At 34.5% G+C, this 24,671-nt stretch overlaps 1 protein-coding gene across 7 annotated transcripts; it reads left to right on the top strand.

The window, feature by feature from the left end:
* Nucleotides 1–530: 530 nt before the first annotated feature.
* Poli (DNA polymerase iota) lies at nt 531–22,922 on the top strand. 7 transcript variants are annotated; one of them, XM_077105636.1, is made up of 10 exons: nt 531–680; nt 2,268–2,390; nt 5,469–5,633; nt 9,246–9,398; nt 12,073–12,309; nt 13,937–14,115; nt 15,652–15,743; nt 18,227–18,357; nt 19,033–19,238; nt 21,837–22,922. In XM_077105636.1, the coding sequence occupies exons 1-10, from the start codon at nt 602–604 to the stop codon at nt 22,653–22,655; spliced, it is 2,184 nt and encodes a 727-aa protein (XP_076961751.1). In that variant the 5' UTR covers nt 531–601; the 3' UTR covers nt 22,656–22,922. The 7 variants fall into 7 exon arrangements, with proteins under 7 accessions (XP_076961751.1, XP_076693110.2, XP_076693112.2 ...); XM_076836995.2 differs by having other exon boundaries at nt 2,265–2,390; XM_076836997.2 differs by having other exon boundaries at nt 532–641.
* The last annotated feature ends 1,749 nt before the right edge of the window (nt 22,923–24,671 follow it).

Here is a 24,671-nt window from a genome sequence, read left to right as displayed (position 1 = left end):
AGAAGCAGATGAGAGATTTTTATCTGACTCCAAAATCCATGTATCAAAGTCCTATTCAGTTTTGATGTCAAAAATTCAGGAATCCACTATATTCGGGTCTCTAAGTAAAATAAAACCAATGTCAATTACAATACTTGCTAAACTTACATAACCTCCTTGTTTTTACTATAATTGGCATCCTTTCCTCATCCCCATCATCACGAATCCCTCAGGCTCAGGGATTGGCCATTTTGTGAACAAGTGATCAGGTGAACAGAGCAAAGATAAAAAATTAAAATTTGTGCAGTATGTCTAACACCAAAGTCCTCAAGGGGGAAAAAAAAAAAGGGCCTTTCGGAATGTCACGCCCTCACTTCCGGCCTTGACTGGGCTGCGGCAAAGTCCAGCACGTGGGCCGCGCTCACTCCGGGCAGCACGCTGGTCGGCCACCACCCAGCCGGCACTAGGACCCCAGCGGCTGGCCGCAGTCGGCCCGCGGTTTCCTTGGCGACCGGGCGGAAGCCGGAAGCTGCGCTGCGGTTGGCCCCAGCGGCCCGGAGGAGCTGGGGGCGGAGCCGGAGGAGGAAAGTGGCGGCGGCGAGGAAGAGGACTGGCCCCGGCCATGGAGCTGGCGGACGCGGGGGCGGCTGGCTCTTCGCAGGGTGCGCCGGGGCCTGAGCTGCCCGGTGGCCCCTCCGGGTGTAAATGAGAAGGTTGGGGCGGGGCGGGCGGAGGCTGCTCCGGGCGGTGGCCGTTGGGACGCGACGGGCCCTGCCCCGCTTGGTCCCGTTCGTTTTCCCCACCTAGAATACTGCCCTTCTTTGCCTCGTGTTTCGTGGCCAGAACCTCGAGAGGGATGGCTTCCCCCAGTAGGAGTAGGGGAGGGCGCCTGGGGCCTACCCGTGCGCGTCCAGGGTGCATCTGTACCTTCTGTCCACCCCTGGAGTGGGGGGCGGGGGCGGGCCGGAATCGCACAGCCAGCCTGGTGAAAACTGCAGGTGTTCCCTGGAGGTGTCATGTTGGAGCAGTTGCCCACAGTTCGCCTGCTTAGCAGAGGTCGAGTTCTGGGCTCAGCCCAGGTAGGAGCTGTGATCTGCTCTCTGGGGACCCACCTCCAGGCTCTCGCCCCTATCTTGGAGCATAGGACTCCAGGGTCTGAAGGCAAAGGCCCTGGTTCTCATCCCCTGTTTTTGTTTTTGTCTGAGGGCAGGAGAGTAGATTTACAGAAGAGTGTGAGAGATTTTCCCAAATGTTAATATCTCACATGACCGTGATGCATTCATTAAAATTGATAACTCCTCACTGAAGGTCACACTATATTCATATTTTGCCAGTTTTCCCACTGATACTCTTTTTCTGTTCCAGGACCCACAGTGTAATACCACATTACATTGATTGATTGATTGAAGTCTGGAGATATAACCCAGGAACACTCTACCATTGGGCTGTACCCCTCCCCATCTGTTTTATTTTGAATTTGGCAATCCTCCTGCCACAACCTCCTCAGTTGCTGGGATTATTGATATGCACCACAGCTCCTGGTTCAGCCTCTAGTTTTTAAAATCTAGAAAATCATCATTGTTTCAACTTTGTGAATATTTATTGGTAATCTGTTTACCCAAGGTGCAGTTCTAGACAGTGGGGTTTTAGCATTCAAACAGGCAATCTGGCTCTCCTGTGAAAGCTAAATAGAGTTCTCTGGAACCCACAGATTGTTGTTATTATTTTTTTTAAAAAATATTTTTAGTTGTAGATGGACACAATAACTTTATTTAGTTATTTTTTAATGTGGTGCTGAAGATCAAAGGCAGTGCCTCACCCGTGCTCTACCACTGAGCCACAACTCCAGCTCCTAGATTGTTATTTTGTATTTCAAATTTTCTTTCTTTTTTGAAACTTAGGGACAGGTCACTTGGAATCATCTTTAAGTTGGTGGACAATTAACATTGTTTCAGCTTTTCTGCCTTTTCTGGTTTAGTTACTCTATACTTCTAAGTGATAGCATTGCCTTTTGCATCATTCATTGATCAGATTTTTCCCTCTCAAATTACTATACTGAGAAAAATGTAGTGCACAAAGATATGCTAATTCAGTAAACAGGACTGAAGATTCTGCTGTAGAGTTTCATGTGATTTGTAACTGCTTTGACAAATAATAAATCCAAGAAAATAACTTAAAACTACTTTGTGGATTCTTCCCAGATAAAATGTTTTTAGAAAGTGTCAGTTGCTCAAAAATGATTTACAGCCTGAATATATGTATTTCTTTTTTTGCATATTGTGTAGCAGTTCATGATCAAGTGGTGCCAACACAAAATTCTTCATCCAGAGTCATAATACATGTGGATCTGGATTGTTTTTATGCACAAGTAGAAATGATCTCAAACCCAGAATTAAAGGACAAACCTTTAGGTAATTATTCAGATTGATAGTATTTTTGTTGTATAATGATAAAATGGGCTACTCTTTATGTCACTGTATTCTGATTTATTAATTATATTTAGAAAGATTTTTTTGGAAGCCTTTTTTGCCCTCCACACTAGGTATTGAACCCAAGGGTGCTTTTTCACTGAAGTATATCCCAATCCTTTTTTTAAAAAATTTTAAATTTGAGACAGGGTCTCCCTAAGTTGCTAAGTTGCAAAAACTGGCCTGGAAATTGGAATCCTCCTGCCTCAGCTTCTGGAGTTGCTGGGATTATAGGTGTGTGCCACCATGCCTACCTGGAAGCCATTCTTACAGTTACCTTGGCTTCTCTACTAAGTGTAAACCTCATTAACCTTATATAAGAAATGGTGAATCTGAGACTAGTATAACTGAACAAATTGACAGAAAGCAGCATAAAGTTTTGGTCTTCTATGTTAATATTCTATGTTATAATTTAGTTCTCTAGGCAGATTTCTTATTTTTCTTTTTTGCAATACTGGGAATCAAACTCTGTGGTGCTTTACTGCTGAGCTACGTTCCTAGCCTTTTTAATTTTTTATTTTGAGACAGAGTCTGGCTAAATTGTCCAGGCTGTCCTTAACCTTGTGATCCTCTTATGTCAGCTTCCCAAGTAACTGGAATTACAGGTGTGCAACACCATGTCTGTCAGATTGCTTTTACTCAGTATTTCAAACTTTATAGGTCTTGGAGCTCAAAAACAATCTTGTTATTTTTGTTACATTTTAATGGAAGTTTTCATCTTCCTCCTTTGAAAATTAAATGTATGAGTTGAATATTAATGTCTAACAAACAGTTGAATTTTAAGCAGAACCTTAAATATTTAGATAGAGCAAGCATTTCATAATAACAAGCATCTTTTAAAATTAAAGGCAAGGAGAAGTTTTGCATTGAGGATTAACTTACTGATATTCTGGCATGTTTTATTAACATTTTTATTGTACCTTAAATTGGGAGAGCAGAGATTTTTTCCTTCATGTGTGCGGGAAGGATATTTTAATATAAACTTAGAAAATTATTTTGGTTCTCTTGGCTGCTGTCTTCTTGTGCCTAGATTGGCTTAATAAATACAAATCTAGTTTTATTGATTTTACTAAAAAACAAAGGAATAGCTAGTTTTTGGTATGCCAAAGTGAAACTGGCATTTTTGTGTGTTTTAGTGTGTGTGACACTGGAGATTGAACCCACTGACCCTGGGAGAGACTTTACTATTTAGCTGCATTGCCTGGAGTGGAATTTGGATCCTCCTTCCTTGGGCTCCTGAGTAGCTGGGATTACGGGCCTGCCACTGTGCTAGGCAGAGAGGCCAGGATCTTTAAAGTTTCCTAGAATATCTTTAAGTTTTTAGGGTCAGAGGACCTAAATGATTTCTTGTAAAGGCATGTCTAATTAGTAGTGTTATAACAAAATGCTGTGTAGATTATGTTTAATAAAAAGTATTGTGTGATTAAGATGTACAAATCATGGACATGAAGTAAAAGCTGTGACTGCTGAAAGTTTCCTGGAGAAAACAAAAGTAATGTTTTTTTTTTTAAATATTTACTTTTTAGTTATAGTTGGATATAATATCTTTAATTAAATTTTTATGTGGGGCTGAGGATTGAACCCAGGACCTGGTCCGAGCTAGGCGAGCACTCTACTGCTGAACCACAACCCTAGCCCCAGTAATTTTTTTTTTTTATTCTAAACAAATATTGTTGTGACATACCATGTGGAGTTCATATAGTGTATTCTGCATTAAAAGACCAGATATGGTCATGCGTGCCTGTAATCCCAGTGACTTGGGAGGCTGAGGCAGGAGGATTCCAAGTTCAAAGCCAGCCTCAGCAATTTATCGAGGCCATAAGATCCTTAGCAAGATCCTGTCTCAAATAAAAAAAGTTTTTTTTTTTTTTTTTTTTTTTTTAAAAAAAAGACTTTTTAATTAAGGAATTTACCCGTCTGATTTTTTCATATTAGTTCACTGATGAATGTTTTATTTGACATGATGATTATATTTTGGGATATGATCTGATATATAAGAAAACTTTATGTGCAAGTAATGTTTTTTTTTGTCTTCTTTATAATACCCCAAATTTAAAAACAGATGTGTAATGGAAATGGATATACTATTGTTTTTCTTCTACATGTTTATGTTTTACTTTTTTGTGTGTGTACTGGAGATGCATTTTACATATTTTTGATAAACATTACTTTTACAGTGGCATGAAGGAGTCAACTTGTTTAAAAAGAGAAAAACAATTTTAACAATCTTAAGTCACCAGTAAACTAGAATTTTTATTCAGTCTGTAGATGATCATATTGTATTCATTTTGATAGGGAGCTCATAATGCCCTACTGAATCATCATCAGATAACTATAAAGAAAAGTTCAGTACTAGGATAATTACTGGGGAGATACCTCTAACAGTTGCTGTAGCTTGCCAATTGTAACAGAACATTTTTTTTGTTCTTTGGCAGACAAATGAGTTTTTCTAGTAGCAACCAGTATTTAATTGTACTCAATTATTTTCAGCTGGCTTATTTTTTGGTGCAACATACCTGGAGCTATAGATATAGCAGTATAAACCAAGCAGATTTTGTACTGTCTGAAAACATTTTAAGAAAGATTTGATTTCTGTCTTATCACTGAGAGTTTTTAGACTATATTTATTGATTTATGGTAATTTTTGCTAAATTTGAGGACTAAACATATTTTGCTTTTGTATAAATAATCGGTTCACATTCTAACTGGTGATTTATACTACTTTTATGTAATGTTTTTCTGTTTAATAATAACTTTTTCTCCAAGTAGACAAATAACCAAAGCTTGAAAATAATATGGGAAAATACTTTTCATAAGTAGGAGATAGCTCAAAAACCTGATTCTTTGTAGAATTTTAATGAACAGAATCTACTTTTTAAAACTGAGACACCTTTTTATCTTTAACAAAGCACATGCTATTCTTATAGCTCAGACAATTATAACATGGAATTAGTAAATTATGTTTTAAAATGTTTGTACAATCCTGCTTGATTTTTCTCACAAAATTTTTATTTTTTATAGGTGTTCAGCAGAAATATTTGGTGGTTACTTGCAACTATGAAGCCAGGAAACTTGGAGTTACAAAACTTATGAATGTCAGAGATGCAAAAGAGAAATGTCCACAACTTGTATTGGTTAATGGAGAAGACTTGACCCGTTATAGGGAGATGTCTTATAAGGTTACAGGTACAAAGTGTAGGCAATCTATTTTTAGTATTAATTTTTATGTAGGATGCCTATTCACTTAAATAATTTTATAAATCTTAATAAAGTGCCATAAATCAGGTTCCTTTTTCCTAATAGCTTTTTTTTATGGGTCTTTTCCACTTTAAAAATTATATAAAAGAGTGGCTTTCTATATTATGAATAATGTTGGTAAGTAATTTGAATTCTGTTGTGACTAGTGTTTATATAAATAATAGGAAATATAAGTTTATAAGTGATAAAATCAGAAGATATACTGTAAAGACATACTGTAAATTTAATTTTTTTTTTTTTATTGTTGGTTGTTCAAAACATTACATAGTTCTTGATATATCATATTTCACACTTTGATTCAAGTGGGTTATGACCTCCCATTTTTACCCCATATACAAATTGCAGAATCACATCATTTACACTTCCATTGATTTATATATTGCCATACTAGTGTCTGTTGTATTCTGCTGCCTTTCCTATCGTTTACTATCCCCCTCCCCTCCCCTCCCCTCTTCTCTCTCTACCCCCTCTACTGCAGTTCATGTCTCCCCCTTGGTAAATTTTAAATTTTAAGCTTACATGAATTATGAAGAAATACATTGTTTTCTAATGTACTGATGATAATTGTAATTTTTGGTTAGCATAATTAAAAACTGATTTTCTAAGAAATATTAGCAAAAATAATGGCTATATTAGTCTTTTTGTGTACACACACACACACACACATACACACACACATATACACATACACTAAATATTACACTGTAGCTACTGAACTCCCTTATGCTGAGGCTTGAGTGTGAACCTTAGTGTTCTAGTAAATTAGAGGAAAATAAAAGGAAAATGCTTGTACATTGTTATATTACAAATACATATTTTTTAAAAATGTGTAAGAATCAACTTTGTATTTTTATTATTATCATCATCATTAACCCAGGACACTCTACCACTGAGCTATATCCCCATTCCTTTTAAAATTTTTAGACGGGATCTTGTTAAATTGCTGAAACTGGTGATCCTCCTGCTTCAGCCTTCTGAGTTGGTGGGATTATAGATATGCCCCACTGTGACTAGCTTATACTGTCTTTTCAATTGTTTTTGCTAGTTTTTCTTTTGTTAATTGTAGCAGTTTTTATATGTAAAGGGTTAATATCTATAATATATAGAGAGCTCCTACAACTTAAGAAAAAGAAACAATAAAAGTGAACAAAGAGTGTGAGTAAGCAGTTGACAAAGAAGAGCAAATTCAGTATCTAACAATCATATGGGAAAAAAGCTCAAATTTACTACTGGCTAAGGAAACTTGAATTAGTAAGACATTATTTTATGTTGGTGATACTTGTCAAAAAATGTGACAAAAAGTAGAAATATAAAGTATTGTAGCCTTTTTAAAAAAAGCAATCAAGAAACATTTATTAAAGATAAAGGGTGGGGATGTAGTCCAATGATAGTTTGCCTAGCATGTGCAAGGCCTTGCATTTAATCCTTAACACACACACACACACACACACACACACATACATACACACACGAGAAACTAAAGATTAATATTCTTCAAACCAGTGATATCATTGCTGAATATTCATCAAATAGAAATAAAATTATAAGTACATAAATACATGTGTAGAAAAAGATTTATTTTAGCCTGGTTCATAATTGATAGAAAAGAGATTAATTTCAGGAATGGGATAGTTAAATGATTTGTCCCTGTGACCCAGTGATAGAACAATGTGTTAAAAAATATTTAGTGATTGACCAGCTTTGTGCATTACTCTGTATTTGACTTATTTTTCTGCTTAAAACTTTCTTTTTTTCTACATTCTTTTGATAAAAGGTTTTATTTCCTACATGACTTTTGGATGTCAGGTAGATACTTTTGAAAAAAAAATTACAGAAATTGATGAACGGAGTACAAAACAATCTTATATAATCAGACACACTGTCAGTCTCTCCTCAAAGGAGATAATAGCTTTCTCTGTGTAGGCTGGAGTTATTTTTGGTGTTCACAAGTCACATTGTTTTTCATTTTTCTGTGCTGGGGTCTGAACCCAGGGCCTTGTACATGGTAGGTAAGGGCTTTACCACTGAGCTATACCCAAGCCCCACGTTATTACCTTTATTGTTTTCCCTTTAATATCTATGTTAGTATTAGTAAAATAAAATAACTTTTAGTATTTTTGTAAAAAAAGTGATCAGTGAGGAATTATTTAGTCCTTTTATTCTGAGTCTTCAGATTATGGCACCTTAAGAATATATGCATTTTTGTATGCTAAGAGCCATACTGTTGGCCCTCCATGGGTTCTGCATCTGTAGATTGAACCTGTGGATTTGAAAAAAAAAAAAAAAAAAGGCTTCAGTACTGAAATCATAACAGACTTTTTTATCATGTGATTATTTCCTAAACAATACAGCATAAGACTATTTACATTATATAAGATACTGTAAGTATAGATGATTTGAAACATACAGGAGAATATGTGTAGGATATATGCAAATATCATGCCGTTTTATATATGGGTCTTGAGCATCTTCAGATTTTGGCACCCTTGGGAGTGGTTCTGGAACCAGTCCTCTGAATATTGAAGAACTACTGTTTTCTGACATCCAACAGGTCTCAATAGAAGGTGATTCAGGGGGAAGAAAATAGTTCTTCTAAATGATTTTAAAGTTATTATGACTTAATTCTTGCATATGAGAATTGATAGTCCTTTTGAATTTATTCTACATGTTAGTTAAATTCAATTTAGTAAAATTTGACTTATGGACTAGGTAGTGTGCAGATGCTGCACATGTGAATAGCTGCAAGTTGTGGTCCATATCTGCCATTTTACTCTTAAGGCGAATGCTTGGGAATGGCCAATCAAAATACTGTTATATATTGTTAAGTGACTTTTCTGTTTGACTCAGTAATAAGTCAAAATAAAGTTTTTTTATTTTGTTTTGTTTGGTACCAGGGATTGAACTCAGGGGCACTCAACTATTTAACCACATCCCCAGCCCTATTTTGTATTTTATTTAAGAGACACGGTCTCACTGAGTTGCTTAGCATCTATCTTTTTGCTGAGGCTAGCTTTGAACTCTCAATCCTCCTGCCTCAGCCTCCCAAGCTGCTGGGATTACAGGCATGTGCCACCACGGCTGTCTAATAAGTGGAAGTTTTAAATTTTGTTTTGCCGAAACTGTTGTGGAGAATATAGATAGGTAAAATATATTATTACTTGTTTTTACTTTCCTAAGCAGTCTATAATTTATTCTTTCACATAGTGCTTCAAGATTATAATTAACTGTAATCATTGGCATTTAATGTACTACAGATATAGAAAGTTTACATACAGAAGATTGAGCTAAAAATGTATTTCTATGAGGAACTGCTCTGAGAATGTCATTTTTGGACTTGTTTTGTTGGGAAATATTGTCTCTACTCAAAATATGGTACAGAAAAACAAAGATAACAGTTAACTGAGACTTTTCATTAAAGATATTATGGAATTGCAAATATATATAAAACCTTTAATTATGTATTTGGTATATTTTTAAGCATTAAATCTTTACTAGTTGTAACTTTAATTACACCTCTGCACCAATATTATTTTGATTTAGAATTGTTGGAAGAATTTAGTCCAGTTGTTGAGAGACTTGGATTTGATGAAAATTTTGTGGATCTAACAGAAATAGTTGAAAAGAAACTCCAGCAACTTCAAAGTGATGAACTTTCTGCATTGACTGTGTCAGGTCATGTATATAATAATCAGCGTGAGTGTTATTCCTTCCACTTACTAACTAAAAATATATACATTTTTTTTTAAATCTTTATCATTTATTTATTTATTTGGTGCTAAAAATTAAACCCAGTGTCTCACATATGCCAGGCAAGTGCACTACCACTGAGCCCCAGCCCCAGCCTAAGTATATACATTTTTTAATGTTCATTGAGTTTATTGTGACATTCTGTTAGATTTATGACTTTTTTGGAGGTATAGTTATATTTAGTCAGTAATCTAAGATATCTAAAATTAGAAATTGCTATTCCATATCAAATATGAAGAAAATAAGATTTTGATGACATGTAGCTCTGTGCAGTTTTCATCTCTTTGACATAGTATATCTGTTCACATTTTAAGAGTCCCTCTTTAGGTCACCCTTAAGTTATAGCAGTCAACTTGTTACTGTTTTTTAGAATAATTTTTGATTCTCCTGAAACTATCTCTAAGCAAAATTTTGAGGTAGGCTGAACTTCCCTCTGTTCCTCTGGGGCTGTAAGACTCTCATGTCATGGTGCTCTTCTGACTTTTCAAACTACCACCCATGGAATCTTTTCCAGGCCTACCTGTCACTGGCCTGTCAGCTGTTACAGGGCAAGGGTCTACTGTGGAGCTAAGGCAGCCATGGAGGTCTTTTCTCACTGGTTCTTAAAATCATGCCAGAAGGATTTCAGACATGTCACTCAGAGTAGCAGGTATGGGTTTATTAAAGGGGTAGGAAAATAGAAAAGGAAACACTCTCCAGAAAGAGAGTTGGTTCCCTTAGAGAGGAGCAGATGGCATGTCCCTCATACTCTCTAGTTTTATTGGAGTGTGGGGCTGGGGAGCGGGTGGTGTCCCAGGTCTAAAGTGTCCTTAGAGTCCTGTTCAGGTCTTCCTTTTGACTTGACTTTTGACTGACCGCAGAGGATGTCATCAGACTTTCAAGTCCCCACAGAGCATGATAATTCTAGGTCACTTTGGCTCATGCTGACCAGGTCTAATTGGAACCTGTTCTAACAGATTTTCTGGTTCGGTAGAATTATCTTTATCTCCCTGATTTCTGGGATCTGGTCTGTGTGTGGTTCACAATCTGCCCCCCTGCCCCTTCAGAATAAATGTGTTCAGCATTTCAGGCCTGCATGTCTCTTGCAGACAACCAGTTGTTTGCTGATGGATGTAATATAGCCTATTTACTTAAAACAAGCAGGGCTGCAGGTAAATTGCTTTTTTAAGGGAAGCTTATGGTGGTCAGCATAGTGGGCCCAGTATATGGAATTTTTCCTTAACCTCATGTTCCCACCCCTCATATCTGTTTGTTCCCTATCATGTCTGTTCCCCATCATCTGCCACGTGCTTGTATCTTCTTCAAGCTCCTATTTAATTAGCTCTAATAATCATTACCAACTGTCTCCTTCCTTCACATAGTAAGTCCTGAATCACTGGTGATATTTCCCTTTGCATTTGAAGATAGCTTTAGTAGGTGCTGGTGAATATTTAATTGGGCTTTCATACATTTTGTGACTCTGCTGGTAACTTTTATATTACACCAAATAGAAGACAAGCTGCTTTTCTTTTGTGCAAGAGTTGCCTGATCCTTTGGTTATAGTTCTTAACTTGTGTTTCTCGAACCCCACCTGTTGTGAGGTCTGGTCATCCTTCTCTAGTATAGTTCTCCACAGAAGAAAAGGGGTAGAGATGAGTTTCTAGAAGCTTGTTGTGCGTCTTTTGTACCTATGCTGTTTTTGTTGTGTTTTGTTTTGTTTTTAATAAGGGCTAAGTACTAGCAAGATGATTCTAGACATAACTTCTATATAATTTTTGAAGCAAATTCAGACTTTATTCGTTAGAACATACCATGGACAGAGAGCTAGACTTTATTATCTTAGATAGAAAATGTCTAATTATTTATTAGTTCTTCCTCTTCAACATAAGCTTTTATTAAAAAGTTTTCAAACTTATAGAAAAGTTGATAGAATAATATAATAAACACCTTTTAAGTACACTCTTATAGATAAACCAGTTTTCATTTTGCCATTTTTATTTTATTTTATTTTGCTCTTTTTGTGGAAAAGTTGATAGATTGATGAGCCATTTGGAAATAAATTGCAGATACCGTGACACTTCATCCCTGAATTCTTCTAGGCTGAGTCCTGGAGATAAGGATGGTCCGATATAAATCTTTTACACCTAAGAAAGTTTGTTTCTATGTAATTTCCCTACCTTTTTTCATAAAAGACCTCTTAAACTATGTATAGGCCAGAAATTATTTTTGGCATCACATATAGCTAATATGTAAGTGTGGATTTAGGTCTTTAAAGCTGTAATGGTAGCATTCTTATGACAACTTTTATGCATATTTATAGGTGAGTGTGGATTTAAGTTTTATTAATATCCCTAGAAAATTTTTAAGATATCAGTTTTCATATTATAATCTGTTAAATCATTAAGCACTCCCAGTATACTCATGTCACAGACCCTTGGAATTCACTTGTACTATTTGTTTACTTTACAATGTTCCTATGAAGAACTAAAGAAATAAGTCAAATGGATGGCAGGGTGGTAGTAGTAGTGGTAGGAGGGTTTGGATATAAATTAAACCCTGCATCTTTTAAAAATCCTTTTTTAAAAAAGAAAACAGAAAATGTTTTTAACAGCATCTTTTTTTTTTTTTTTCTTTTTTTAAGCTATAAACCTGCATGACATCATGCACATCAGACTACTAGTTGGATCTCAGATTGCAGCAGAAATGCGGGAAGCCATGTGTAATCAGTTGGGGCTCACTGGATGTGCTGGAGTGGCTTGTAATAAACTATTAGCAAAATTGGTTTCTGGTGTTTTTAAACCAAATCAACAAACAGTCTTGTTACCTGAAAGTTGTCAAGATCTCATTTATAGTTTGAACCATATAAAGAAAATGCCTGGTAAGACAAATATAATTGAAGAATATGTATTATGTTTTATTGTATTTCTTTAATCATAAAAAATTATAGATGTAAATAACAATTTCTAGAGGTATATCTTTAGCTGTTGGAGAAAAACTATAGTGTTTTCTGGAGCAAATCTGTATGAGGAAATACACAAAAGTACTTTTATGTTTCTTATCATGAAAGTGATAACCTGGAAACATAAGGTCCTTGATTTGCAGTCCTGGGTTCATATTCTTGCACTGTACATTGCATCTAGAAGGGAGCTTAACGTTTATTGATACTCTTTAGTTTTTGTATATAAAATATTATGGCTACAATGGACCTTCCAAAGCTTCTAAACCAAATACTTCATTCTAAAGATCAGGGAATGGATTTCCTCGAGAAATTCACTGATCTATTCAGTTCATAGGGCAAATTTGAATCTTTGAAAATCAAATAACCTGCATTTTTATAGACCATCAATAATATGTTGAACTTTTTTCTTTTGCTTTGTTGGGGAATAGGATGTAATAAAGGACTTCTGTGGAAGTGAATTTCTAAGACAATGGAAACTTAACTGTTTAGATGTTATAGCTTCCCATTTTTAACTTATGCCTGTATGATTCCAAAATAAATTGTATACTGCCTTGCCTTCCTTAGCGTAGTCTAATTATAATTTGAGATTTTGGATCTGTGTTCTAAAGAACAATATCAGATCATAGTAAACTGACTACATACTGAAGCAGGACATTCTTTCTTACTTTACCTTTTGAATTATTGCATCTGTTTTTACAGGCTTTCTACTTTGTCCCTCATTGCCAATTGCCAAGCCTCCTTTTTTTTCCTGCTGTAAAAACATCTGTCACTACATTTTAATAATTCCCCTTACATGCCTGTCTTCACTGATTTATTGCTTTAACTTTGCAAGGAAACCAGATAACTGTAGAATTATTATTTTTTAAATGACAGTAAGAGGAGCTGGGATTGTGGCTCAGTGTTAGAGTGCTCGCCTAGCATGCACAAGGTACTGGGTTCAATCCTCAGCACTACGTAAATGTAAAATAAAGACATTGTGTCCACCTCAAACTTAAGAATAAATATATTTTTAAAAAATGAAAGAACGAGCTTTAAATGACCTATTTCTCTAATGAAGAAAATATAAGTTTTAGTGCAAAATCTTTGTGATAGGGGTTTTGTTAGTTTTTATATTTTTTCACACTTAGTTGTGTTCTGGGTGATAAATATTGCTAGATATGTGATTTATGGATGAGTGTAATGTTGTGTACAGAAATCAGGTTAACCAATAAGCATACATTAATCAATTTTGGTTCTTCTTTTTACAGTAATAATACACATGATTCCTGAGTTATTCCACAGTATTGTAGAACAGGTGGTAAAATTTTCATTTTATCAAAAGAGTGTATTGACTGTAAATAGTACATGTTATGAGTGCTTCAAGGAGCTACATATTACTCAGAGACCCTGAAGGAAAGAATAATAATCTACTTTGCAATTGAGTTTGATCTTAGCAAAGTATTAATTATGAAACTTAAGATATGGTTGATGTATTTTTAAGATTTTAATTATCTTTATTTTAAGGAAGAAAGCTATTGTAGCACCATATGCATTTCTTTTTGTTTAGGTATTGGCTATAAAACTGCCAAACGCCTTGAAGCACTGGGAATCAATAGTGTGCATGATCTCCAAACCTTTTCATCTAAAATATTAGAAAAGGAATTAGGAATTTCAGTTGCTCAGCGTATTCAGAAGCTCAGTTTTGGAGAGGATAACTCTCCTGTGACACCTTCAGGACCACCTCAGGTATATGGCAATGATATTTATATTTAATGTTCTAGTTATATGTAGTGTACTATTTATGTTTAGTGTACTAGTTGTCACATTATCTGGATAAAAATTTCCAGTTTTGCATATTCAGAATATTGTAGTTTGCTTTTCATGTTCCCTTTCCTAAGAGAAGGCTGTTGTTTTATTATATTAGATTAATAAATATTCTTAAGTTGAAACTTGAACATTAATGTATTTATTGTTTGTTCATTTTTTGTGGTAGTGAGGAGTGAACCAAAGCCATGCTCATGCTACGCAAGCTCTCTGACAGAGAGCTACACCTCCAGCTCCCTTTTTTAAACTTTTCTTTTGAGACAGGTCTTGCTAAGTTACTCAGCTTTTTGTTGCTGCAGCAGAATGATGGACAAGGACTGCTTAGAGCAGGAAAAGTTCACTTTGGGCTCACAGTTTCAGAGGTCTCAGTCCGTGGTTGGCCTTTTGCTCTGGGCCTGTGGGGAGGCAAAACATTGTGGTGGAGGGTGTGGCCGAGGAGAGCTGCTCAACTCATGGCAGCTGGGAAGGAGAGGGGGAAGAACCAGGGACAAGACATAGTCCCCAAGGGCATACCCCCAATGATGTCTTCCTTCAGCAAGATCCACCTGCCTATAATTACCACCCAGTATTCCATTCAAATCATTAATCCACCAAATGGATTTATCCCCTTTTGGGATTATAGCTCTCATAATTTAATCTTTTCATCTCTAAACATTTTTGCATTGACTAGCACATGAACTTTTGGGGGAACATTCCAGATCCAAACCACTATGCTGAGTTGCCCAGGCTGGCATCAAATTTGTGATCCTCGTGCCTCAGCCTCCTTAGTAATTGGAATTATAGCAGGCACCACCATACCCTGAGAGCATTAATACTTGATAATCTCAACTTAGCTACTTTGATTGAATACAGCTTATTGTTAATAGGTCATAAAGCAAAATATTTTAATTCTTTAAAAATCTTATTTTCAGAATAGTCCAGTGATTTAATAAGTGGAGAAAGATGTCATCGCCCTGTTAAAATTGATTGGCTTTTTCTGCCTATGTAAAGAGTACTTTACTAAGTGCTTTATATTTATTAGTCCATTTAATCTTCATAACAAACCCTGGAGGTGGGCAGTACTATTGTTTATGTTTTCCTCCCTCCCTTTGTTCCTTCCTTTCTTTCTCCTTTTTTGTTAAGATGAGGATGCTGTATTTTAGATAGGCTAAATAATTTATTCAAGTATGAACTCAGATTCTATTCCTAGGGCATTAAGAGCCTCACATTGGTCATAAAGTAAAACTTGGAATTGGTACTAGAACTTTGTCGATTTCTTGACTTTCAGTATATTTTCTAGTGGAGTACAAATTACTTGCAAATAAGATGAGTTAATATAAAAGTGAACTAAATGATTCAAATTAAGCACAAGAGGTAAAGTTAGTAAAGAATGTATTAAATATATATTTGACATATTCATTGATAATTGGGTATATTTATTTGAGTTTACATTAATCCTCGCTTACGCTTCTTTGGTAGTCCTTTAGTGAAGAAGATTCATTTAAAAAATGTTCATCAGAAGTCGAAGCTAAAAAAAAGATTGAAGAACTACTTGCTAACCTTTTGAACAGGTATTATTAATCCACTTTTGCCAAAACATGCTACATAATTTTTATGAAGTACATATATGCAAAAAATTCTTGATGTGTCTTGGATGTTTCATATTAATTTAACACATGTATTTCTCTTTACTTCACAGAATAGTATTAATCTCTTTTTCTTTCAATGTTTAGACTTAATAGATCTTTACCCACTGATCTCTATGTATTATAAACTATTGCAAAGACATTATTATGTGCTGTTAACCAGTTTAATACATCTTCTTCCTTTAGTCTTAATACACAGTTACAACAGTTATTCTGTGGATTCTTTAAGCTATAGATTATTACTAAAAGGGGTTTTGTGGATATCTCTTAATATTCCTATACCTATTCCAGTCCTTAGGTGAAAAGGAATAAGTTTTAATTTTTCCTAATGACAATTTTGAGCCTTTGCTCTTAATTTAATATTACTTGATTTTCCACAAAAGGAAAAATGCAGAGAGGAATAATAATTCTTTCACAATTCTAAAACTTCTTACATAGGAATAGATCGTGATCATTGAACACGGGAAGTTATTAGAACAATAATAATGGACCAAGCAGGAGAAGCCTTGTATTTCTTTGTCTCAGACTATGTAAAAGAAAATGGAGTTAAAGGAAGGAATATTTATGGGGCCATGTCTGAGTGATTGCAAGTGTGTTCAGGGATTCTGATCTGCAAGTTGAAATAATATGTTTACTGGGATTATGAATATACAAACAGCATAACATAAACTGAGCAAGGAAATTTAGTTTTCTGTTGCTCCTTAGTAGGCATCATGTATTTCTTGATGTATTTCTCTTTACTTCACAGAAGATTATTAATCTTTTTTTCTTTCACTTCTTGATTCTCTTTTTGTTGTTAGAAATTTCTAAATTGGGTGTCAGAGGTCTAACAGTTTAGAGTAGGCATGCTTCTGTAATGATTATAGGAGGGCTAACTGTCTAACGTAAACAGTTCTGGGATGATTCTAAGTTTCAGAAAACTGATAAAGTGATATTTCCTACAACTTTGCTGTCATGTGCAGTGTGCCGCTTATGTGTGCAGCAGAACTATATAGTTCATTGTTTGCTGCATGCAATCGAGGCTGCCTCTGTGACCCAGCTCCAGCAGTATGACTCAGGCTTTGGAGGAAGTGTGCTAGTGAAATTGGGTCATCTGCTCAGCTTCAGCTAGGTGTAAGACTATTCTGAAATGCCTGCCCATTGCAAACAGTTCTACACATAGAGAAATCCCAAAAAGTGTTAAGTTTTACAGGTTCTCTTATTTGAAGCATTAACCCAAATGTGAGACCAAGTGCTCTAAACCTGTGAGATAGCAGATATTAAACATCTACCCATGTCTCTTCTTGACAGTTCTCTTATTCTACACCAGGGCTCCTTAGTTCAATGACTGAGTTACAATAGCATTTAAGTGACTGGTAAAAAAATATAACTATGTGTGTGTTTGTATGAGTAATTACTTATTTTTTTTTCCTTTTGGAGTATATGATGATTAATTCTACAGATACGAAAGAAATATAAAATCATATAATCTTTAATTCATCCTCTAGGCACTAGCTTAAAATAAAATAGTATTTAACCTTCCTCTAATTAGCATATCACACTCTTTGAATTGTGTAATTACTTAAAAGAAAAAATTTAACTAAAAGATATTTAAGGAGTAACATCACTTATGACATTTTATTATTCTAGTTATGCATCCATCAAAAAATTTTCTGAAAAGCAGTAAGAGAAAGAAAAAAGTTATTTGCTACAAAACTAATTTTTCCACTTTAGAATTGTCATTTTGAGCATGTTTAACAAGGTGTAATATTTGCATTTAATGTTTGTGATTCCATTATCTTTGTATGTTGCTATGCAAATAAAAAGGAAAATGTTATCCTTGAGTGACATCTATTTTCAATAATTAAATTTTTTACTTTTTAAGTGAATTTTCCTTACCAATAAAATTTTTGTTTTAACACCAAAACCAAGACCGTTTGCACATGATTAATCTTCCTAAATATAATATGTAACTGATCTTTCAAATTATTGCTTTAAAATTTCATCATATTATGGCGATATTACTGGCTCTCTTGGATCTATTTGCAGAAAGCCCTTTACTTTAACAGAAGTAATCTTGTTTTTTGTAACATTTTTTTTCCTCTTTTAATTTTCCAGTTATTTGCTTGTGTCAGATTTCCTGCAGCTGTTAATATTCTGCTTTGATTTGGATTATAAAACAGCTTGTTATGATTATATAGTATTTCTGTCCTATTTCTGACAGTACTCAATTCTGAGTAAGGCCTATGAGTCTGTCATTTACAATTTCATAGTTTTAGTGCATAAACTGAGATATTTATTTGGGTATTCTGGAAGATTTATTGTTTACTATTTACCTACTGAATGTATAATTTGATAGTTACTCAGTATTATACCTTTCAATAAATGAAGTATTATTCAGTACTTTTTCTTCTTTATTTGCATTTTAGAGTATCCCGAGATGGAAGGAAACCCCATACAATAAGATTAGTAATCCGTCGGTATTCATCAGAGAAGTACTGTTGTCGTGAGAGTCGTCAGTGCCCTATTCCATCCCATGTAATTCAGAAGTTAGGGGCAGGTATGGACTTATTTTCTAAGAATTTAATTGACATTAAACTTTAAAAAAAAAATTTTTTTTAGCTATAGATGGACACAATATTTTTATTTATTTTATTTATTTATTTTTATGTGGTGCTGAGGATTGAACCCAGTGCCTCATGCGTGTGAGGCAAGCGCTCTATCACTGAACCACAACCCCAGTCCAACATTGGACTTTTAAAAATAAACTTTTTGAATTAGAAATATGCTCCCCAAAAGGAGAGTGGGTCTTTGTGCAGTGTAGCATGCAATTATATGCTTTAATTCTATCAGGAATTCTTACTAGAAAATGTTTTTAAATAGATAGATAAAAATAGTAATTTTTCCCAAAACCTGTACTCCCTGCCACCAGGGAGGCTGAGGCAGGAGGATTGCAATTTTGTTGTCAGTCTGACACTCTCTCAGATTTAAAAGAAAAAGAGTTGGGGATGTAGCTCAGTGGTAGCCCTGGGTTCAATCCTCAGTACCACCACCAAAAAAAAAAAAAAGAGTCCCTTAAATTCAAAGGGAATAAGTGATAATTATATAATGTCAAAATGCCAATTAGGATTTTTATTTTTTAATCTAAGCAATATAAGTTACATTAATCTCTTAGTATTAATTAATTAATTATGATATAAACTATTTAGGTACTGTCTTAAACATTCTTTTTCAGGAAATTATGATGTGATGACACCAATGGTGGATATACTTATGAAACTTTTTAGAAATATGGTGAATGTGAAAATGCCCTTTCACCTTACCCTTTTAAGTGTGTGCCTCTGCAACCTTAAAGCACTAAATACCACGAAGAAAGGGCCCATGGATTATTATTTAACATCCTCATTGTCAACCACGTCATGTTCTGGCAAGCGCAGTTCTGTGAGTACACTCTTACAGTATACTGTAAGTATACTCTTACTGGACTTGTGTGGATAAATGAAAAATCTAAGTTTGTGTTAGATTCCTTTTGGCTGATATTGCTTAGATGATTTAGTTGTTAATGGTGCCTATCATATAATGGTTGCCGGCTTTAAATATATTGTGATCTAAGTAGAAATATACTGGATTAGAGAAGAAACTATGGAACTTCTCTGCTTTGGAAGTGTGGATGCATTTTCTAATAGCATTCAGGAATGTGATGGATTAGCTCCTAAATGTGAAGTACATTTCCAGAAATTAGAAATCAGATCTTTTTGTGGTCAGTTTTTACATATGCTACAAGCTTTGTTTTGCACACTATTATAAGTATTTAAATTTTCTTAGTTTTGAAATTAAATTGAATTCTGATAGCAACATTAGAATTTGCTACTGATTTGGGGGTAGGGGTTGTGGCTCAATGGTAGAGCACTTGCCTAGCACGTGCGAGGCCCCTGGTTCAATTCTTAGCACCACATAAAAATGAATGAATAAATAAAATAAAGGCATTGTGTCCATCTACAACTAAAATAAATAAGTAAATATTAAAAAAAGAAAGAATTTGGTACTAATTTTACATTTGTTAAAAGTTAATAGTGTGGTAGCAGAGGCAGAAGTCAGTCACATTTTCAAATGACTAGAACACAGTCCCAAAGAAGCAAACCTCTATTTTAATAAATATGGGATGCTTTAAAATTTAAATAACCTTTTTCTAAGTGGTTAATCTCTATAATTAACTCTTAATTTAAAATATTATTTTAAAATTTTTAATCAGTATAATTTTAGTAATATTTTTATTTCCACTTTTAGTTTTAAATGAGAATAGAATAGTATTGTGAAAATAGTGAACCTAATGCCTTCTTTAGATTACTTTATTCTGTGATCATTTTTCCATTCTATTATTAACTAGAAATTAAAAAGGTACTTAATTATTACATTTTAATTAATCTGTAGGATGGAAATTAAAGGTCTCTAATTTATAGTGGCATTAGTGAAGTCAATAGAAGTGAAAGTAGCTTGTATATATCTGGCATACACTAGATACTCAATAAACATACTGGTCTGAATTTCTTCTTCTCCCTTTACATTCTTGAAGTTTACTAAGCTATTATATTTGTATACATTTTTTAAAAATTTTAATTTATTTTAAAAAAAAAAATTTTTTAAATATTTTTTAGTTGTTGATACACCTTTATTTTTTTTAATTATATGTGGTGCTGAGGATCAAACCCAGTCCCTCACACATGGTGCTCTACCACTGAGCCACAACCCCAGCCCCTAATTTTTGTTTTTTATTCTAATTAGTTATAATGATAGCAGAGCATTTCAATTCATTGTGCACAAATGGAGCACAACACATGGTTATACATGATGTAGAGTCACTCCACATGTGCAGTCATACATGTACCTAGGATAATGATGTTCATCTCATTCCACCATCTTTTCTACCCCCTGACTGTATATATTTTTATTTTACTTAAAACTAGAAGGGAAACTCAAGTGAAAAACTTTATAGAAAAATTATACATATTAGAATTGAAAGTATTTTTAAATTTTATATAAAACGTTTATCTTAAAAATAATATTGGATTTTTACCATAAAAGCATCTTTTTCTTTCTGTTAAATGTTGTTATTGTTGTTTGGGTTTTGGTAGTGGGGATTAAACTGAGGGGCATTTTACCACTGAGCCCTATCCCCAACCCTTTTTATTTTGAGACAGTGACTCACTAAGTTGCAAAGACTGGCCTTGAACTAAGGATCCTCTTGTCCCAGCTCCCAGGAGTCACTGAGATTACAGGTGTGCACCACCACACTCTGCTAAATATTATCTTTCAGAACAATAATTTTTGCAAAACCAGTAGTTGAATCTCCATGCCTGTATTTTTTTTCTTTTAAATACCTTTAAGTGAGTCACTCTTTCTAGTCCACCATTCTTTTATTTACAGAATTGGACCTTTAAACCCATGAGGTCCTTTCCAGATCTTTAAAGGCATATATACCTGGCTCAGTGCTATGTAGGAAGGAGACCTCTTTCTGGAATAATGAGTAAAGATCTACACAATAGTGTGACTAATTGTGATAGATTAAACATTCTAGTTGTTGAAACTGGCCACGAAGGATTCAAAGTACTGAATGGGTTTGAAACATAATGGTTGCTGTAGATAATACTACAGGCATACTTCAGCAGCAGGGATGTTTATTTATTTATTTATTAAATCAACAACTTTATTTACAAACCATGAAACTCACTTAATTTAAATACACAGTTCAACTATTTTAGTTTATTTTGCAGCAGGTACAGTCTGTGTCTCCTTGTGAACCATCTGGTAAAGACCTTGAACCAGTCCCCCAGATATGTAGGGATGATTCCAAGTGAATAGTACAATGTGTTCTTTTGTGTCTGGCTTCTTCCACTCCATAATGGTTTGACTGCTCACCTTTGTTGTTCAGGCCTATACCAGAACTTCATGGAACACTTAATTTTTATTGAATTTTCTAGCAGCAGGGTTATTTAAAAAGGTATCAGGTATCCAAATTATTTTATTATTTTTGTGTTCTAGAAAATAAAAGACAGTCATATGGAAGATATTTCCAAAGACAAAGAAACAAACTGGGATTTTCTACCAAGTGGAAGAATTGAAAGTATAAGAACTGGCGAGTCTCCAATAGATACTACAGATTTTTCTAAAGAAAAAGATATGAATGAATTCCCACTCTTTTCACTTCCTGAGGGTGTTGACCAAGAAGTCTTCAAGCAGCTTCCAGTAGATATTCAGGAAGAAATCCTTTCTGGAAAATTTAGAGAAAAATTTCAAGGGAAAGGAAGTTTAAGTTGTCCATTACATGCCTCCAGAGGAGTATTATCTTTCTTTTCTACAAAACAAATGCAAGATAGATCCTTAAATTCTAGAGATAATCTATCCAGTAACAATCAGGTACAGTCTGTGTCTCCTTGTGAACCAGGAACATCAGGCTTAAGTAGCAGTCGTTCCTCTTACCTGTCTAGCCCAAAGGATTATTCATATTATATAGATAATCAATTAAAAGATGAACAAATGAGTCAAGGACCTAAAGAATCTGAAGGATTCCACTTCTCAAATACAAAGCCTGCTGTTTCTGCTTTCCATTCATTTCCAAATTTGCAGAGTGATCAACTTTTTCCCAAACGCTGTGCTACTGGTAGTGATAAGCAAACAACAGCAACAGCCTCTTGTCAAGGATCCACAGAAAATAGAGAGCAAGATTCTGCTGATGAGAAGATTATTTTTCCATCTGTCATTGATCCTCAAGTATTCTATGAACTTCCAGAAGAGGTACAAAAAGAACTGTTGGCTGAGTGGAGGAGACCTGGATCAGATTTCCACGTTGTACATAAGTAAGCATGTTCAGAGAAAGGACTACAAAAGCAAAGAAAGTATCATTGTCCTCAGATTAGCAGTTTATTAAGCTCTTCTAAATTAAACACTAATAATAATGTAGAAGTCCAATGTAAAATGTTCAGGTAAAGCAAGAGTGGTTACTGGAAGTAAATTCCAGCACAAAACATAAAAATCCTCTTAACAGAAGCAATAATGTAAAAATATTATCTTTCTCTTATTTCCACAGCTATTTTATGTTGCTTTTCAATAAAAGGAATATCATGGTCAGCACTAGTACATTTTCCATAAATTCGGGAGAAGACATATGTGCTTGCATATAAAATATAGGCTCATCAGATCATTGTCATGCTAGAATAAAGAACAGGGTTTTTATTTATTTTTGTCCCTGTGAAAAATGGAATGTCTAGAAATTTAACCTATTAAGAAATAGTCAAATAAGAACTCCTGCCAACTAACCTATTGAAAAATGTAAATATCTTTGTTTAAAGTATTGTGTACTATTTAATAAGTTTACTTGTAAAATAGCATAGCAATATATACTCAATACTTTTTTATATACTTAGAACCTACCCCAATACCCAGTACATACAGGGCATTCATTAAATTTTGAATAAATAAATTGTGTGGCCAACACCAGGGTGGGTTTTGGGTGTGGGAGGAGTATGCATTTATTTTAGAGGACAGTGGTAGAGGAATTCTCCATGCAAGTGTATTAAGGGAAAGATGGATATCAGAAATGCAAGGTAGTAGCCAGATGTATGGCATACACCTGTAATTCCGCTGAGGCAGGATCTCTAGATCTTGAATTCAAGTACAGCCTGGGCAATTAAGCAACACCCTGACTTTAAAAAAAAAAAAAAGAAAAAAAAGGCAAGGTGGTGGAAAACGAGTAATGGAAGGAATCCATTTCTTTCTAGTTAGTTTGTAGGGTCTAAGAGCAATGGATTTTATTTTTTAAAATCTTTTCTGCATTGGGACATGATTGTATGAATATCTTAGCAAAAACAAATAGACCTTTACTAATTTGGTGGGGGCCCTCTTTCACGCATTATTATTGCCTCCCTTTGCTTGCCAGATTAAAAATTGCATATAAAACTGAGGACATTTTATAATTCAGAAGAATAGAGGATGTTTCTAAAATATATAAGAGGAACTCTCAGCACTGAGTTGAGGAGTCCTGGTCTCAAGTTCATAATTTTTACAGATATAATCTAAATAGAAGATATTAAGGTCTGGGGTTGTGGCTCAGTGGTAGAACGCTTGCCTAGCATGTGTGAGGCACTGGGTTCAATTCTCAACACTGAATTATAAATAAATAAAATAAACGTCTACCAACAACTAAAAAAATATTTTAAAAAGATATTAAAGTAAAGCACAAAAATGAATGAGGAATGCCTGAAAGATACTTTTCTCCAGATCGGAAATTTTAGGTAAGTTTCAGATTTCTTATGATTTGAAAAATTCACTAACCTTTTACCAGGTTTTTTTTTTTTTTTTTTGATTGACTTTATTTTTTTTTTAAATACACGACAGCAGAATAATGCTTTACAGTTCTTATTATACATATAGAGTACAATTTTTCATATCTTTATATAGAGTATGTTCACGCCAGTTCATGCCTTTATACATGTACTTTGTTTTTTTTTTGCATTACACTTCTTATTACACATATATACCACAATTTTTCATATCTGTTTATATATAAAGTATGTTGACACCCAATTTGAGTCTTCATACATGTACTTTGGATAATGATGTCCTTGGGCCAGTTTAAAACTGAAGATGAAATAGTTGTTAAAAGTGAAGCCAGAATTAGGCAGGCAGTATAGATAGGTAAATCAAATCAAGTATCGAAAGTACAATTTCTGGAGTAAAATTTTAAGGAGTTGTAATCAGTTCTGCTACTTATTTTATAGCCTTAACTTAGTCTTTCAATGTCTTTGGGTCTCAAAATCAGGTTGTTGGGTTACCTTTTCTCTCTCTGCTTTTAAAATTATCCCCCACCCCCACCCCTAC

The sequence above is a fragment of the Callospermophilus lateralis genome, chromosome 17 (genome assembly GCF_048772815.1).
Source record: "Callospermophilus lateralis isolate mCalLat2 chromosome 17, mCalLat2.hap1, whole genome shotgun sequence".
Taxonomy (NCBI): domain Eukaryota; kingdom Metazoa; phylum Chordata; class Mammalia; order Rodentia; family Sciuridae; genus Callospermophilus; species Callospermophilus lateralis.
The sequence above is the reverse complement of the archived record's forward strand: the minus strand, read 5'-3'. Positions and strand labels throughout refer to the sequence as shown.

Excerpts from the sequence above, each read along its gene's own strand:
- Poli (XM_076836995.2), top strand. The coding sequence starts at position 602 with ATGGAGCTGGCGGACGCGGGGGCGGCTGGCTCTTCGCAGGGTGCGCCG. Across the intron at positions 2,391-5,468 it reads ATTAAAGGACAAACCTTTAG|GTGTTCAGCAGAAATATTTG; the intron begins GTAATTATTCAG and ends TATTTTTTATAG. Across the intron at positions 18,358-19,032 it reads AATTCAGAAGTTAGGGGCAG|GAAATTATGATGTGATGACA; the intron begins GTATGGACTTAT and ends ATTCTTTTTCAG.